The sequence below is a fragment of the Astyanax mexicanus genome, chromosome 16 (genome assembly GCF_023375975.1).
Source record: "Astyanax mexicanus isolate ESR-SI-001 chromosome 16, AstMex3_surface, whole genome shotgun sequence".
NCBI classification, from domain to species: Eukaryota; Metazoa; Chordata; class Actinopteri; order Characiformes; family Acestrorhamphidae; genus Astyanax; species Astyanax mexicanus.
The window spans coordinates 22367667-22386901 of record NC_064423.1 but is presented as its reverse complement, the minus strand read 5'-3'; the positions used below and the strand labels follow the sequence as shown (position 1 = coordinate 22386901).

Here is a 19235-nt window from a genome sequence, read left to right as displayed (position 1 = left end):
GCTCCGTTTATACAATAACCATTTAAATCAGTGGCCTCACAACCTTTATACTGTTTTAATTTCAAGGGACTGAAGATACTTGCAACATGTTCAGCAATAAGTAAAATTAATTTCACTAAATATTTAACTGATATTGTTTCCATACTTAGCTGAGGTAAAGCTTAAGCTGCTGATTCTGTCATGGTAAAATATCAAGGTAATTAAAGTATTAAAAAAAACTAAATGTTTCTTTGAAACAGAACAATGTCACCATTAACAAAATAGGAGCAGCAACCAGGTTTTTTGTGGTAACATTGTCCATCCTGTAGTGCAGCTCGCAAAGACAGGGTGGATGTACACATGACAGGAAATAAAAAGTGAAAAAAAAGAGATTAAGCTGGGAAAATATGGAATCTATATAAGGGTTTACATTTTTTTTTTTTTCAAAAAAATATATACGTTATAGTTATAAGTTTTAAGAATGATAAAAGACATCAGAAGGTACAGTATTCTAATACTGACCCGTACTGTATATATGACTGGACTAATAAGGCATATGTTGAGATGTGTATTAAGTGCTCTAGTTGAAACTCTGTGGGTTTGTGTTCTAAGCTTGTGTGCTCCAGCTCCTGTTCGCTCATGGGGGCCTGGGATGGGATGGCTCTTGGCCCGGTGCCTCTTATGAATACAATGATACATTCATGCATTATTGATTCTCCCAATATTAACCGAAGCTCAGGTGCCTTCCTCTGGCATCAGTCACCATTAGTGGAGCAGATATTCACTGATGAAATTCATACTGGGTGTCGGCTGTAGTAGGAAACAACATTTTAAAATTGTAACCTTAGAAGAGCCTTGAAATATTATAATAAAATAATAATATAAACATAATATATTATATACAAATATGTGACTGAAGGGTCCCTCTGTGTCACAAGACCAGGACATTTTGTTGGCAAGTCAAGAAATTGTAAAAAAAAAAAAAAGAAAAAAAATCATAAAAACATAAAAGAGACAATGGAAAAATGTGATTAATTAGTGATTCATTCTACTTTCAGTACCAATCATTGTATATGATTTATATATGATTAAAGCAGCAGTAGTTGGACAGAATATTTAAATGAATGTTTTAGTGTTTTGGCATAACCATTCCTGCATTGTTTAACTTGTGGTCTGGTAGGTTAGTTGGATGATGGATCACTAAAGTCTGACTATATTTCATAAATAAACTATAAAATGAACAAAATAATATAATTAAAAACACAGAATTTCACAAACATTAAAAGTACTCTATTGTATGCTGTGTGCAATTGCACATTCTCACCAGAGAGGTCACTAAATCCCCAGATCTGATGGACTGTTGCTTTAAGATGCAATTTAATGATTGATGGACCAAATTATGGAGTAATTATTTAAAAACTAGGCACACATTTAAAATTATGTAAATAAAAATATTTGCTTGGTTTCTATTATCTTGTAAATCAATTAAATCATCAATGAGAGTGGCAAGAATTGGCCCACATGCCTGTTTACACTTTTTGAATACACAGAATGATAAAAGAATGATTGGTCTCCTGTTACATTGTGTTTTAGAGGTGTAACTATGCATCTCATGCATGCTCACCAGAGAGGTCTCCAAATCCCCCAAACTCAAGAACTTACGGGCAGCCGCTTTAACCGGCAGTTTAAACGGACTCTATGGATTCAAAAGGTTTAATGGAGGTGGCAGTGCATTAATCATTGCTGTGAGTAGTAATAATTTTTAGCATCATAACCTTCAAACCAGCTGAGCCTGAAACGATGCCTGAGGGGTTCATTTGAGGCAAGAGTGTCTTGTCATTTGTGTCGCAACTAATGTCCTGTAACAATTCCTGTATGCCACCTGTCATTCGTTAAGGAGGTCAGTGCTGAATGGAGGGATTCTGAATGTCACCGGATAGGGGGTTCAGTGAGAGGCTGGTCATGTGTCTGGGTCACCAGAGACTCAGGGCGATGGTTGAGAGAGGAGGGATGGGCTCTCAGAGGCCATATTTCTGCTTAAACTACACTTTTCTCATATAGCCTCGCATTTAATAACTTATAAATCAGATACAAGTCCTGGTGCATGATTATGGCAGCCTATGGAACTCAGTTTTTGAGGGATCTGTCAGAATGTGCAGCATGAGGAAAAGAAGTGTGTGCAGTGTATATATAGGTCAGTCTATAGCAACCTGTCTAGTCACATAATAGATTTATATAATATAACTGACACATCTATGTTGGAAAGTCTCTTTTTTTTGGGAAAAGGTCAAAAATGCTTGCATAAAATTGGTTACTATCGTTGTTAGTGTTGTGTTTAACCAATTGGAGTTCCAAGTTCATTGTAAACATGGAACGATTTGATTCATCAGTCAGCTCTATTATCATTACATTGTTTAAATTATTTGACAGTAACACCCTTGACATTTTACATGATTTTGTGCCTTAGCTCCACATGATAAATTAGTATTGTATGCAGTATTAAATATATATACTGAGACAGACATAAAAATACATAAAAGAGATATTACAGCTGACTGTATAACTGTTAATAGAGTAAGCAAACAAAAATGCAATAAGACTTAATTACTTTATGCTAAATGTAAGTTGAATATATAAATAAATATGTAAAAAGAGTCAATACTAAAGTCACTTTAAATCAAATTTGTCTAAAATACACATTAAGCATTAATAGCAATAATGAACATTTAATCTAATTAGAACTGTTATTTAAAGGTATTTAATTTGTTTTTAATATGAGACACACAAAAATTTATCCCTAATTCTAAACTTTTCCATTTATAGCCAGTCATTAGTTCAGCCTTTCAGTAAGCACTTAGTTATTAAAGCAGCAATCCCTAAGATTTGTTTTATTGTAAATAGAATACAGTAATATTCCTGAGTTGGGAGGAATACAATATTATAATTAGTGGTATCAGTATCCTGGCATGGCCATCCCTGCAACAATTAATATATTTATTTTAAAAACAGGGTGGTCTGGTAGGTTTGTTGGATTTAATTGCTCTCTACATGTCAACAGTATTTCATGAATGAACAAAATGAACAAAATATACTGTGCTGAAAAATATAGAATTCTACAATGAAATTATTTAAATTAACCTGCATTTAAAAGCGCTCTTCCATATTCCGCTCTATGCAAGTGCACAGTCTCACCAGAGTTGTCTCTAAACCCCCATATACCCAAAACTTACAGACTGTGACTTTAGGATTCACTTCAAAGCTTGATGGACCAAACTTTATGAATTTTATTAATTACTGAAAAACTAAACACACATTTAAAATAAGGTCAATTATGTTCTGGAAATCAATAGCATTATCATACAGAACCTGAGTGAGTTGGCGAGGAATGTGTGTTTACAATGCCTTAAGCAATCTGGACTGGTTTTGGATGGATGTATATGAGAGTATGTTTTGAGTAGTGCTTTTTTGTTTTGGATTTGTTTACATTCCATGTCAGCGTGCTGTCCAGCATGATGGATCTGCAAAACGACCTAAATTTAGAACCTTAAAAGTCTGCCTTTCTAAAGTGATATCCAGCTTATTTCACCTTGAAAGCTGCGGCACACATGATCAGCTATGTGAGCTCTTACTTCCCGTTGTTCTATCTTATTTTAGTGAGACACGTTTTTACCTCCAGTAATCCCCATGTTTTCCACCCTAGTGCTAATCTCCACAAAAATCCTGTTTTACTCATGAAAATGTGTTGATATCAAATGTTTACAGAGCTGTTAAACACAATAGACTCATTAGCACGTTTCACTGGCTTTGTTGTTGAATCTGTCACACAAATGTTTATCCCACCCACTCAAGGTCCACAGCATGCCACAGTGTTGGTTATTTTTTAATTTGTAATAGAAAATCAGACTCTCTTAATTAACTCAATGTTCTGATTTCTGTTTGTTGTTGTTTCTAGGTGTCTGGTGCACTGATCCAGCCCCAATAAGCCAGAGAAGGGGCATGGCGGACTGTACAGCCCTAGGCTTGCTGGGCCTACTTTTGCTACTGGTCTCAGCACCCATATCCCAAGGCCAAAGCTGTCCACAGCGCTGTGACTGTGTACCCCAGAATAAGGCTGTGAATTGCCAGAACAAGCGCCTGAGTTCTATTCCGAGTGGAATTCCACTGGACACGAAGCTGCTAGACATGAGTGGCAACAGTCTGCGTTGGGTGGAGCATGGAGATCTATCCACCTATGTACAGTTGGAAGAACTAGATCTTAGTGAGAATCTCATCAGTGTGTTAGAGCCTAATGCGTTTTCCAGCTTGCTGAATCTACGAGTGTTACGTCTGCGCGCCAACCAGTTGAAGCTGGTACCAATGGGTGCCTTCTCGCATCTTGCCAATCTCACAACTCTGGACTTGAGTGGGAATAAACTGGTCATCCTGTTGGACTTCACTTTCCAGGATCTGCGTAGCCTCCGAAACTTGGAGGTAGGTGATAATGACTTGGTGTACATTTCAAACAAGGCTTTTCTAGGCTTGGTTGGCCTGCGGGAGCTGACTATTGAGAGGTGTAATTTGACCTCCATCTCAGGCCAGTCTCTTTCCTACCTCCGCGGTCTAGCCATGCTGCGACTACGCTACCTCAGCATTGCCTCGTTGGAAGAGCAGAACTTTCGTAAGCTGGGTGGGCTGCGGGGTCTAGAGATTGACCACTGGCCATTCCTGCAATACATTTCTCCACACAGTTTTCAGGGGCTCAATTTGTCCTGGCTGTCCATTACCAACACCAACATTACCACAGTTCCTACTGGTGCCCTTCGGAGCCTGATGCACTTATCCAGCCTGAACCTCTCCTACAACCCCATTTCTGTGCTGGAGTCCTGGGCCTTGCGGGACCTGGTTCGTTTGAAGGAACTGCACCTTGTTGGCACCAACTTGGTATTGGTGCAGCCTTACGGTTTCGGAGGTCTGCAGCAGATCCGTCTGCTCAATGTGTCTGACAACAGGCTGTTAACTCTTGAGGAGGGTTCATTTCACTCAGTTAACACGCTGGAAACTCTACGGGTTGATGGTAACCCACTTTCCTGCGACTGCCGTCTGCTGTGGATCCTGCAGCGCCGGAAGACCCTCAACTTCGATGGCAAGTCACCTGTTTGCGCTGCACCAGTGGAGGTGCAGGGTAAGGCTCTGAACTCCTTCTCCGACTCAGCACTCTTTGACCACTTCACCTGCCAACGACCAAAGATCCGCAATCGAAAACTGCAACAGCTGACCGCTCGTGAGGGTCAGGTGGTGTCCTTCTTTTGCCGTGCAGAAGGAGAGCCAACTCCGGTCATCTTTTGGATTTCACCTCAGCGCAGACGCATCACTACCAGAAGCACCGGCCGTGTCATTGTGCTACCGGAGGGCACTCTAGAGATACGCTATGCCCAGATTACAGACAGCGGGACCTATATATGCATTGCCAGCAATGCAGGTGGCAATGACACATATTTCGCTACACTAACAGTCAGTGGCCTGCCACTAGACGCAGCTGCTGCAGCAAATCGCACCTACTATGCTGGTGACCTCAATGACACTAACCTAAATGACACACGTGTCTTCCTGAAGTTCACATTAGACCTTAAGACCATTCTGATCTCCACAGCCATGGGCTGTATCACATTTTTGGGTGTAGTTATGTTCTGCTTCTTGCTTTTGTTCGTGTGGAGTCGTGGGCGTGGACAGCACAAGAACAACTTCTCAGTAGAATACTCTTTCCGAAAGGTGGACGGTCCTGCAACCAGCGGGGGCCAAGGAGGGGCTCGAAAGTTCAATATGAAGATGATATAAGGGGCATAAATGGAGATGTATCTTAATTATAATGGCAGGGTAACTACAGTAAACACTGCACAGAAGGATTTTGTGTAAATATGCACCCTTCCATTTTGTAGACAGTTTTTGCATCTTCATATCATGATGTCACAATGTTTTCAAGAAGTAGAGAAATAAGCCATGATTAAAGCATCATTACTGTAATGGTTTAATGACACTTTGCTTCAGCAATTTGCTCACTTTAATTGCCTAGTTAATCACGCAGCGACACAAAAAGTAATTAAGCTGAATTATCAAAATGAATGTTTGTACTGTATAACAACACAGGGTGTTATTATGTAACAATGCCAAGTACCAAAACAAGTTGAAAGCAGCAAATTTAAACTAATACCAGTAGTGTTTCTGAGTAGGCAACATATTTAAATGAATGGTATCAGTGTTCTGGTACGACCATCTCTGAAACATCCAATATATTCATTGTTAAAACAGAGTGGTCTGGTGGGTTTGTTGGAATTAAGTGCTGTGTACATTTTGATAAACCAAAATGAACAAAACATCATTGCACTCAAAAATACAGAATTATATATATATATATAGTCATTTATTTACATTAACCTGCATTAAAAGTACTCTTTCACATTCCGCTCTGTGCAAATACACATTCTCACCAGTGCAGAATCCCTAAAGGTTAATCCCTGAATCATCAAAAGACTTACAGACTGTTGCTTTAAAGAGAGCAAATAGCAAGTTGGAACTCATGTGCTCATGCTCTGGTTTGCCAAAATTTTATATAGTAAATATTTCTACAGAGATTTGGATGAATTAAAATATGAATATTGATTTTGTATTTCACCCTAATTAGGATACAGCTCTTATATAACTTTTTTCCAGTTATCAGCAGCAGTATGTACAGTTTGCACTGCCAATCATCAACCGAACAATGATCATCAACACCACAGTTGTAAGAAAACCACCTCGTTTTTCACCCAATGGCAGAAAGAACTATTTGACTATTTTTTTGCCTTTTAATGAGGAACACTGACCACATTCGTGTCTGACTTTGTTCTAATTGTGGTCAGTCTCACATCCTGCACACAAACCTGCGCAAGGCCAGTGATGCTGAAGAGTTGTTCAAAGCAACAAGCAGCTTTATTTTTTGGTATTTCAGAGAAAGCCTTTGTCAGTTATGCACCATTAACAGCAGTGTGGTATTTTTACTGTATAATCATTCTGATGTTTGTATATTACCTGTATATATATATATATATATATATATATATATATATATATATATATATACGACTGTTTTATGTGTTGTACTTTCTGTGCTCAGTTTTGTTGTCACGTTTTGATAACTTTTAAAAATGCCTGCATTTAGAATAAGACATTTATTCTATGTGAAGCTTTCTAAACAGATAATGCTGGACATAACACACATTTGTAAACACTCTCTTCCTTGGAATAATATGGAAATGGAATAATACTGTATTGTGTCTATGACTGATTTTGTTTTTGATTTGATTTACATGGCGGCCTGGCAGGATGGTATCTATAAATGTAGCAAATAAGGCTGCGGCCTCTGCCCGTCTCTGAGATTATTAAACTGAGCTACTCTGCTGCCCTCAGCTGGTGTAAAGTATTTACTAGCACAAAGTCTTAAGGGTGGTTGCAATGGATTTATAAAATGTCTGCATAATTCATAAATCATGCTCAAAAGAAATAGAAACAGTAAACAGTTGTTTAATATACAGCTTTGGAAAAAAAAATAAAAGACCACTTAATGATTGTTTTCCTTGAATTTACCTAATTAAAAACCTCTGGAATATAATCAAATAGAAGATGGGTGATCACAAGCCATCAAACCAAGCTGAACTGCTTGAATTTCTGCACCAGGAGTCACATAAAGTTATCTAAAAGCAGTGTGTAAGACTGGTGGAGCAGAACATGCCAAGATGCATGAAAACTGTGATAAAAAAGGGTTATTCCACCAAATATTGATTTCTAAACTCTTAAAACTTGAATATGAACTTGTTTTATTTGTATAATGTGAAATCTGAAAGCTCTGTATTTATTTTGTTATTTCAGCCATTTCTCATTTTCTGCAAATAAATGCTCTGAATGACAATATTTTAATTTAGAATTTTGGATCACTTTAAAACTCAAGCAGTTCATATTGGTTTGATGGCTTCCCTCTTCCTCTTGATTATATTCCAGAGTTTTTTAGAGAATCTTTCTGTTTGCTTTATGATATGCTCCATGCACCAGGAGTAAGTTGTAAGGCACTCCTTTTTACAAAAATATATTTTAGATCAATAGTGTATGCCCAAAGTATTATATATTAAATATTTTTAGACATAACAAATGTATGCAGTAGGTTTCTTTGATGTTGCTTAAGAGGCATTAGAGGAATTAAACACTTCTGACGTCTGGCTCCGTTCTCAGACACTGTAAAAAAAAAAAAAAAAAAAAATCTGACTCAGCATGCAAACCGCACCAAATTATTTTGCTTTCATCTCAGCTGTTTAATTATACAGAATTTTTTGATACACTGGTAGAATTCCCCTATCAAAACTGTAACGTTACTTAAGCCCTTCTCATATATTTTTAATTTAATTTAAAAAATGTTTAGAACAGCTGTCCACATATAACAGCTGTCCAAACATAACAGCTGTCCACACATAGCCTTTGGCTCCCTTGCTATTTCTGAGTTAGTCTTTTACTGAGACATGTGCATTTATGTGCTGCCTGTTATTTAATGCTTATTTGTAGACCGAATGATAGGCCACGAATCATGTAATCTATGGACATGTTTAGCTTGCCTCTGTAGTGTGCAGGTCAAACCTGCACAAAGAGGTTCAGTAAATGCCTCATTTATCATTTACCCTACTATATACTGTATATATTTCTTATTTATTTGATGGATTATACGTTATGGAATCTGAACTGAACCTATACATTTATACAGTATAGGTAGAAACATAAAGCACATTTGCACTAGAAATACAAAGTCTTCTGAAGTTCTTTATATTTTATTGTAATTGTAAAACCTCACCAGACACAGTTTAGGGGGGAAAATGTTTCTTCCTGTTCAGATGGTGGCCTAACTACGAAGCTATTAGTTTATTTTATTTTAAGTAATTATAATGTGTACACATTATAAAAACATTTGCTCTTAGTACATGATATTTACAAACTGTGATTATTTCAAAAAAAGTTATTTTCTATCTCTTAGACTAATCAAGTTAATGTTATGGTCTGAACTAAATGGTATGAACAATGTTTTTATTCTTTCAATGTCAGACATATTATTCTTATCTTGTCCAAGTCATCACTGTTTATAAAAGCATGTATTCTAAAATGCCTTTGTTGTCTTTCTTAATAACTCTAAATTTTTTATTTTATTTTATTATTAATAACTAACAACATCTTTTGACCAAGTTTGTATATTTAGAAAGATACTTCATTAAACCATCCAGTATCTCCAGTATAAAACAACACACGTAAATAAGTACACTCAGGAACACATAGGAACACACAATAATTTGGTAGAACAGTGCAGTAGATGGTGCAATTAGTCAAAAAATAATCTACAGAGCAAAACTGCAAGATGCAAAGACATTATATATGGGATAATATATATATATATTAGAACTTATATGCATGTGTCTACTGTATAACTGTATCTGTTGCACCAAACAGGAATTGAATTCACAGCTTTAAGCTTCAGGAGATGCCGCAGCCACCCAAGACGAACTTTCCAGAGAGGATGATTTGCAGCGGCAGATTCCCAAACGGGTTTACAGGACACAGGCACAGGGGCCCTGACAACCCAAGGGCTCGACCAACTCTGATTTACATTAGCTGATCACCTATCAACATCACCCATCAACAAATGAAGGTAAGAGACACAAGCCAATGAATGCTTGATCATAGAATTTTAATAATAAATACTGACACGTTATAAGTGTAGAAGTCTGTCTGACCCTAATGACCCAATGAGCACTCACTTAGGTCTGCAGCTTTACACATACATTTCTGGGCAAGCTGATAGATACAGAATCCTCACTAAAAGTGAAATAAGCATTTGGACTGAAATGCTAGAAGAATATTACTGGATTGTACATGAATCTAACTCAGGTTATGTGACGTTAGGGTTGATGAAACACTATAAAACATGTGGAGAGCAATGGACACAATATAGTATGTAAGGCCTTGTAAACTCCAAGGACATGGCTGCAGCTGGGGCAGAGTTGTTGAATCTTTTGAAATACAACAGGAAACATGACATTTAATAAAGTGCCAAGCTGCTGCAAAGCGGTGTGAATCTTCATATTCTATCAATCTGGCATCATATATACAGGGTTCATACGGTCATGAAAAACCTGGAAAAGTCATGGAATTTTAAAATAGCAATTTCCAGGCCTGGATAAGTTTTGGAAAGATAAAAAAAAAACAAAGTTTTGGAAAAGTCATGGAAATTTGGTCTACGATTCTTTGGGTTTCCCGTTTATCGATGAACAAAATCTATTTTGAGCTATCAAATACATCAGCAGCACAGAGTTAATTCTGTACTTTAGCCCTACACAATGGAGCTTTCAGGATCTGACACTCATTTTATTATTAAAAATGTGTATCAACATTATCAGATTCCTACTATGATCAATTTTAATTATAGTTTTAGTTGATTTTTGGTTTTATTGTCCACGTCTCTGCACTGATGTTTTAAAAATCGTATGGTCATGAAAATTTGTCTTGAAGGCATGGAAAAGTCATGGAAATATCATGGAAATGTATTGGTTAAAAAGTGTATGAACCCTGTATATAACCAGGAGAATATGTCTGCCTGTGACCATCCAGACCTGTTTCTATTGGTTGATGTACCTCTATGTCACAATAAACTGCAGCAACATTTTTGGGTGCAGGGATGGTTCAGGTTTAACCCCTTAAAATGCCTTGTTCCGTATATGGCTACAGGTGTAGGTGATAGAAAACCCTTTTTTTCCTGCAGTAAAATAACTTATTTACATTCTGAAAATTTGAGGGCTTTGAATTCTCCTACAGGATAGAAATCTTTAGGAATAGAAATCCTCAAGATTTAGTGGTGTAATGTCAGGAAGACAATTGAAAAAAATCCTGGCCTGTTAAAGGTGCATGACTTAAATACACTAGGGGGCTGCTTTTCTAACACTCTGTCAGTCTGTATTGTGTTTGCACACATTCACAGTTCTTGCAAGCATTGTCCTACCTGCTTCACCAAAGTTACATAGTGCAGTTAGCCATGTAAACCAAACTTAGCAATGGTAGAAACTCTGTTCTTTCTATTACAGGTCAGTGGAGCACCACCATGACTTTGAAACTGTTATTATAAGGTAAAAAAGCTTCATAATGTTGCTTTAACATACTAAATTCTGGTTCTTTTAAGCAAAACAAGTAGCTTTCTCTTTTATTGTTTCAGAAATGGGCTGAGCTTCAGGGCCTCAAGCCTGAGCACTGCTGGCTTGATGGCTGGCAGGCGATTTGGCTCGAGCACTGAAGCTCAGAGGTGCATTTATACTACATGAAAACACCGGCTGCCGCATGCTAAGCAGCAAAACGCAGGGAAACCAATTGAAAGCATAAGAAACAGGAGACAGAATAAAGATATTTGTTCAGACACCAGCTGAGCTCCTTGACCTAGAATTTGTTCAGCAGAGTAAGTAGTTTAACAGGAACATTTCTCAATGTTAAAAGCTTGGAAATTAAGCTGATGAATAATTCCAGTTAAATGTTAAATCTATGGTGTCTGGTTAAAAGCTACAAATCAGTGTCAACACACTGATAAACTACATGGGTTTCGAATCCATGAACGTCACCGAGGTTCTGAGCAAAGATTAGGTTACTACTTCTCCATGTTTGGTCTATGAGTACTTCTAAAACACACCTTCATTGGAAGTTTCACTTTCATACCAAAATGGAGGCAGATGGTTCAGATATGATGGAAACTATTTGTGGAGAGGAAGAATTATTCATTTTTCTCACACATTCTGTGTGATACTGGAGATAAATACATAAGAAGAGTTTCATTTTCAAATGTGTTGATATTTTATGCTTACACTGGAACAAAAAAAATGTTTGGCAATAAAACAGTCAAAAGGTTTAGGACTGACCTGTGCTGCTCCCACACTACCAGATCCTCCGCCTGACAATTGTTTCTGATTCACATCCTGACTCAAAATTAGTTTCCGATTGGAAAAATTGTCAGAAAGGCAACATTGGGGTCATAACTGGGCTACAATCACATAGTGGGCATGTGGCTCACGTCACAAACAGTCAGTAGACATTGGTTGCTTTAAAGCAGCTGACTAGCACAATAATATGGCAGCCTATAAAGAAAGAGAAGCCTATAAGGAAAAGTGTTTTTAAATAGTATTTTCCAAAGTTCCTAATGCAATTAAAAATCAGTAGGTATCAAGTTAAGGTCTAAAAGACAGGAAAAACTTTAGATAGATTTAGAAAGTAGTAGAGAAATTATTTATCCCAAACCTCAACATGCCTCTGTATATATATGACAAATTATTAAAGTACCTAATGACCTTTAAATGTCAGGCTATTGGTTATGTTTACCACTGATGTGTCAGTTGATTACTGTTAGCATCATGTACATCACTGGTTTGCGGCTGAACTATGATATCATTATTACTCAAAAGTCCATAACTAAAGGCTTTCCTTATTAGTGTAAAGTTTAACTATTAGCAGGTTTATTTAGTAGCACCTCTGTTAGCACTGAACTATCTAAAAATCTAATCATATTTATTTGTATATAGCTTTTTACAACTGTTGCAAAGCAGAATTGTACAACTTTACAGGAATCCAGTAATAAGACAAGAGATCCACAATGCATACATTATATATTTAAAACTCCCCGTTGAACAGACCAAAGGTCATGGTGGCAAGGAAAAACCCTAACTATAACTGCCTAACTTAAAGGAGAGAGCCAGAAGGTAACACAGACATGGGAGCAAACTAAAACCCTGGCATCCCCCAAATACAACATAATATAATTTATAACCAACAAAAAGTTATTGGTGTCAAAGATTTAGAACTTTTTTGGTCAGTTTTAGTTTAGAGCACACAAAGAATACAAGGCCTCACATTTTATCAGTGGTTTTTGGTTAGATATTCAATATAATGCACACCATTTTTTCTAAAAGCAGTAGATGTAATGTGGAGGTTGTAAACTCACCTTTGGCTGGATTTAACTAATAATAAACAGAAGTACAGAAACAAATGTAATTTGTTTATTTTCTGTGATTAACTGTAATCTGCAAATGTTGTTCTAAGTCACTATAGGGTGGGCTTTGATTCATTTTAGCAAATGTGTAGCCCCCAAATTCAAATCCGCTCCTACACCTTTGGGCAAATATAAATGTTGATAAGCATGTGTAAGCTCATGTATAATTTGAACATTAAGCACAATCCTTATTTAAATATTATTTATACAATTCCCTATTATTAATATTAAAGTTCCTAATGACCTTTAAATGTCAGACTATTGGTTATGTTTACCACTGATGTGTCAGTTGATTACTGGTAGCATCATGTACGTCACTGATTTGAGGCGGACCTATGATGTCATAATTATTGTACTGATGATATGATGATACTGAAATATGTTCTACTTTATGTGCATTTTTTTCTGTCAATGTGAAGAAACCCTTTAACAAGGCAAATAAATATTTAAGCATCTAAATATTTTTATTCCAGTTGTGATTGGTTATTATAGAACCATTGCCTAGATATGTAAGCATGCATAGCAGAGCTATGAACGTGTGATCTTGGTCTTAACACTTAGTCTAAATCTGAAGTCAGGAAGGAAAAGCAAAGGTGGAGACACAGCCATTGACACATAACAGACAAACAAACAATATAATAAAGTCTCACAAAAACACAGCGGCCTGAGATGTCGTGTAATGATTATAACTGCATATGAATGTTATGTACATTGCAAATTCTAGCTTTTCAGCAGGAAATGTACGGTTGCCTGTGTGAAAAGTGAGTGCTAAAGAAGTACTAAAACCAAGTGACCAGATTATGTACTTCTGTAATGCAGAGCTAATTTACATTGAGGATGTGGTCTGTTGATATAAAAGACAAAGGCACTTTTGCATGTTCCCCTTTCTCTTCTTTTTTGCTTCTTCACTGAGAAACAGAAAAAAAGCTAAAAAGAGATAGCTTGGAGCTGAATAATAGAAAAACATGGTGAAATAAAATGTTTTTTTTGTATTACAATACACATTAACACATACAATCTATAAAGTAACTCAGCTTTATTATAGATTAATGTACAAATCATCCATAACCAGCTTCCTGTTAATATTATGTTGTGAAGATCCCATTGTAACAAGATATTATTTACACATATTATTATGTGTACATATTTGCTTCACCTGTCTGTGGTTTTAAAGCTTCGGCTGGTCTTTGTAGATATCAATCTTTTGACAGACGTGTTTCGGTATTATCATATCACCAACCTGACCGAGATACTTTTAACCCTCTCTGGCATGGTGTTGGTCTCAGGCAACAAACCAGATTTTTACACTATTCCATATTACACCTTTCCTTCTTTTTTATGTATTTGTTTGTTTATTCATTTTTAATATAATGATACATGGTATATCTACGGCCATGGTATATCTTACAAGAACACATACAAGTGGACTATATATAAATAAGTAAAAAAGTATATTTGTCTGAACCAAAACTACCAAAAAAATAGCAGAAAATGTCACTTTTTGTGTAGTTTTGGACAAATGGTCTGGAGTTATGGATAAAAACAGTTGAAAGGGAGAAGTTTCTTTTTTGATCCTGTCACCTTTATTTTTAGCACCAACATTGCATACTATGTACTATATATATATACACACATACACACACACACACACACACAATTGTCTAAGTTGGGAATATGTAAAGGTACCTTACTTCATTACAATCTGTTTATATTCTTACTACAGTTTTTTTTTTCATTTGTTGTCAACATTTATACAGGTAGAACACTTCTGCATGCTTCCTTGCTCTAAAACAAAACATCAAATTGAAATGATCAGTTTGTTGTCAAAATTAAAAATAGAAATTTATATCTGATATAGCCACAGCACGCCAAAGCTTTCAAAAAATATAGTTTACCTTTCAGAAAATATAATTCATGCCATAGATGTTCAGCACATCACAATGTAAATCAAAATATACTTTGCATTGATTCATTCCAGATGAGAAAAAAGAAAACTGAAATATATACATTTTAAATATTAGTCTCACAAATTGTTTTAGGTTTAACTGATCAGTGTAAGTTGGGTTATGTACGCAAATATATTAATTGTATTATAGTTAAATTATTAAGATATTATTTACTATTGCTATTACTTGAATACAAATCACAAATTCACAGTTTTGTGCAGTCTAATTTAATAACTCAATCTGAAACCACATACATATTACACTTATATATCACACATTTTAAAAATATGCATTTATTTTTTCTAATTAGTTTATTTTCCTGAAGTTTTCAGGTGCCAAACAGAATTTCATGGGTCACCAGTTGAGAACGAAAAAAAAAGTGAAAAAAGGTGAGAGAAGCTATTTTGCACCTCTGTGGTAAATTCAAATATGTTATTAAGAGTAGCAAACAAACAATTTTAATAAAGAACTGCAGCTAAACATTCGTTTTTAGTTTAGCATAAATTAACTTGCTGTTGCATAAGCAAGCTAATGAGTTAGCATTGTGTTAGTTAGCATAATGTTAGCTAAGCTAGCTAGGTTAGCATATTGAGGTTACTTTGTTTGGCTTTTAGTTATTTTTATAGCTGGCAATTCATTAACATTTAATTAATAATATCTACTTACATTTATGCTAACATGTGTAATAACTGTATGGCTACAGTTTGTCAGACATGCTAAGCTAACACTGTGTCAAGAAATGAAACAAAGCTAGATAGCTACAGTAGCTAAAGAGGGATTAAAGTTTATAATAGCCAGCTATTGTTATCTAGCTAACTAACAATGGCTAGGTAGAGAGGTAAGTCAATTGTTGACAGGTGAGGTCACAGTGAGGCAGTGAGGCTGTTTGTGTGTTAAACTCCATGCTGAAGGTATGGTGTGGTCAGGCTATACTGCTGTCAGCCTAATTTTACCTTATATTAGTTTGCTTTCCTTTATTCCATATTTTAAAGAAGCTGATGCTCACACTAACATTATTGTATTTTTTGCACTGGTGCACTTAAAATCCTTTAATTTTCCCCCAAATCTTCTGTGCACCTTTTAACCTGGTACACTTTAAATTTGAATTTTACCAGTCAGGTTGTACGGAGCAGTAAAGCCACTCCACTGAAGTACAGTGTTATACAGGAGTTTTAGTTTAATTCTCCAGCAGTATTAGCATTAGCTGCTAACTGCACGAAATGCTAGCTCTTTGGCTGTCTGCTGCTAACCCTGCTTAGCACTACTGGAGAAGCGTTAGCATAAATCGCTAGCCACAGCACTAGCTCCTTCACCGCTCAGAAGCAGGTATATTGGACTGTAGCCTGTGTGTTTACCGTGATTTAATAAAGATATGTGGGGCGAACTGCCAGCTAATATGCCCAGGTTTACCGGAACACTAAAGGTTTCTCATTGTAGCACTGTTGGATAGCATTAGGAGCTAACAGCTATAATGGAAATCTGTATATCTAAGCTTACAGTAAATAAACGGAAGCACTATACTCACCCAAATAAAGTTTTCATAAAAAAATCGGTGTAAATTAACATCAAGGACTTGTTTGACTTTAAGAATTACAGTTTCGTTTACCTAAATTAGCTTTATATTTTTAGGTGCTGAATTTAGAAGGAAAACATGTCAACACTGCTGTTCCTACTGTTAGGAATACAGTGTGCCTTATAATGCAAAAAATACGGTACATTCATACGTTTCAGGACCTCAGAAACTTGTTAATGTGATCTTATTAAAACTGTATGCAGTTTACTTTTCTGCTGTACCTCAGGACTATATCTGATATTTCATGATTTTTACTCTGATTATTTATTTGTTTGAATAAAATTAGTTTAATTCTAAATTTGCTCTTTAAAGCCTTATTGCTTGCTTTATTTTAAAGCTAAAATGTGTAGCTAATATATTAGTAACCTCTGGGCAAATGGGTGAAAATATGATTAAAGCCTTTTCTAGATATTTCAGCTTGCAATAATCAGGTTGTATTTATTAGCTTTGTTAACAGACGATTATTAACCCAATTAATGTCATTCTTGCACAGTTCCTTCCTCATTGACCGATTTCATCTCAAACCGAGAACACATGGGCATATCTAATGTATTGTAAGGTTTTACTAGCAATAGTTTGATATCTTCCCTGTACATTATTTCCTTTAATATAAAATAATAATGTAAAATATAAGGAAATACATGTTTTTTATAAATTATATTTATTATTTTTATATATTTTCTTATAAATAATCTTCATGGTAAAATGTAACAAATACTGTACCTGTAAAATGCACCTAGATCTAACCTTTAACATGACGAGAATGTGATAACCCACATGGAAGGGTTAATTTTTAGAAATGACTGTATGCAGTCATTGCTACAAACCAACAAAACCACTTTGAATCCTGGGAAGCACCACATTCTTTAGCAAAAGCAAAACTTTCCAGCTACTTACTTCATGAGTCTAAAAATAAAGAAACTATATTTAGCTTATCTGTTGAATATTTGGTTGTATTTAGTAAGTGCTGGTAATAGATTTTAGTTTATAATAGGTTTTGAAATGTGAATGTTCATATTGTTCTAAAGCATTTTTTAAACATGAAAAAACAAAATTGCAACAGCATTCTCAAAGATTACAAAAACACAGCATTGTATATTATTATTATTACCATTTTTAGACATAGGGTATTTGTACATAATCCTTAAACCCTGTGACTATCTTGCACCAGCACTCACTGACTAAATCAGCAAACACATTGAAAAATAAATGTATTGTAATTTTTGCACTCATTCCTAACATTCAGTTGTTATCACTGGTGTTGTCTTCTGGAAGTAAAAGCATTTTAAAACGATGCACTGTAAATGTGGAACCTTCGAGTAACTACATTTATTCAGAGTCGTAGACAGTTAGTCACTGCTGCAGTGAGTCAGGAATGTGTTGAGGGAAGCCTCAGTTAGTGCCGATTGCCTGTGCTCTTGCTCAGTGCTGCAATGTGTTGTTTGTTGTTTGTGGCTATTGAAGTATTTGCTGTTAATTACTAACCAAAATGACTCATAACTGCTGAGAAACCCCTCCCTCCACCTTTCCAACCTCTCATTGCCACTGAAACTTCACATGCAGCCCCCTGTCTTAACACTGCAAAACCACAACAGACCCAGTTGATAGTTTTACTACTTCCGCATGGGCCTGTCTCACAGCAAAGCTGTGGAAGAAAGAGTCAGAATAAAAGTCAATATGACACAAATATTTATTACACAACAGATTTTACATATACTATTCTCTTGTGTCTTACAAGGGGTTTCAGCAACCTTTGTATAATCCTATAATAAGGATTGTCAAGTTGATACCTGAATTAAAGTAGGATTATTCTTTTATTCCTGAGACAAGAAATAGGCACCTGAAAAGTTTAAACCCATGTCAGTGTTGTCTGTAGGACTGCCTATTAAGGCTTCTTTATTTGGACCAATGTGGAAATATCAGTATAAGGCAAGATAATGTTAGATCATGTTATTTCAACAACACAAAAACACAAAAAAACACAAATTGTAACCAAATTTGAAAGTGAGAAAAGACACGATTACATGACTTTTTGGTAGTTGATTGCACATTTTTCGTTTATACATACAAGTTAATGCCATGTGTATCTCTATTTATCTGTTCTCTATTTTATGTGTATACAGTACATTTTATTTTTTATACCTTTTTTTATCTATATATTTCACTTTTTTTTGAATATTATTTATCTTGTTCATGTGACCATACAGATATCCAAGCATGTTACTGCTAGTTGACCACATTTGAATACATATGAACAAATAAACCTGATTTGATTTAATCTGAAATGGTTAACTTACCAACTCTGCTTTCTTTACCATGGTAGTGATGGAACCCAGGAGTCATGTCATCTACTGTGAAAAACGACCAGTGAATCTAAACATCTACAAGGAGGTAATTAAAAAAGTTTTTTTTCTTAAATAGCTTTTCTTTACAAAGTTTATTTTCTAAATTGTTGATTTGATGTGTATTTTACAAATACATTTATATGCCTAAACCAATTCTTAAAATCATATTATAATGTCTTGTAGATCCTGAAGTGACCTGAATAACTTTATTTTAATCTGATTTACTAATGCAAAATGTATTAGAAAAAAAAAGATGTTTCTCTTAAATTTATCAATATTTCCTTTTTAAAAATGTATAGATTTTTTTATATTAGATGTGTATACCA

General features: G+C 35.5%; 1 protein-coding gene and 1 long non-coding RNA gene across 2 annotated transcripts in view; both read left to right on the top strand.

Annotated features, from left to right (window-relative positions):
- lingo3a (leucine rich repeat and Ig domain containing 3a) overlaps positions 1–9062 on the top strand; it is a 33158-nt gene extending 24096 nt beyond the window's left edge. Inside the window, exon 2 of the mRNA XM_007233251.4 lies at positions 3932–9062. Coding sequence (XP_007233313.1) covers positions 3976–5793 — 1818 coding nt within the window. The 5' untranslated portion in view covers positions 3932–3975 and the 3' untranslated portion in view covers positions 5794–9062. The remainder of the gene's footprint in view (positions 1–3931) is intronic.
- A 6253-nt stretch (positions 9063–15315) lies between these two features.
- Positions 15316–19235, top strand: part of LOC111192523 (uncharacterized) — a 45322-nt gene continuing 41402 nt past the window's right edge. Inside the window, exons 1-2 of the long non-coding RNA XR_002649960.2 lie at positions 15316–15380; positions 18888–18955. This is a non-coding gene — a long non-coding RNA (uncharacterized LOC111192523). The remainder of the gene's footprint in view (positions 15381–18887; positions 18956–19235) is intronic.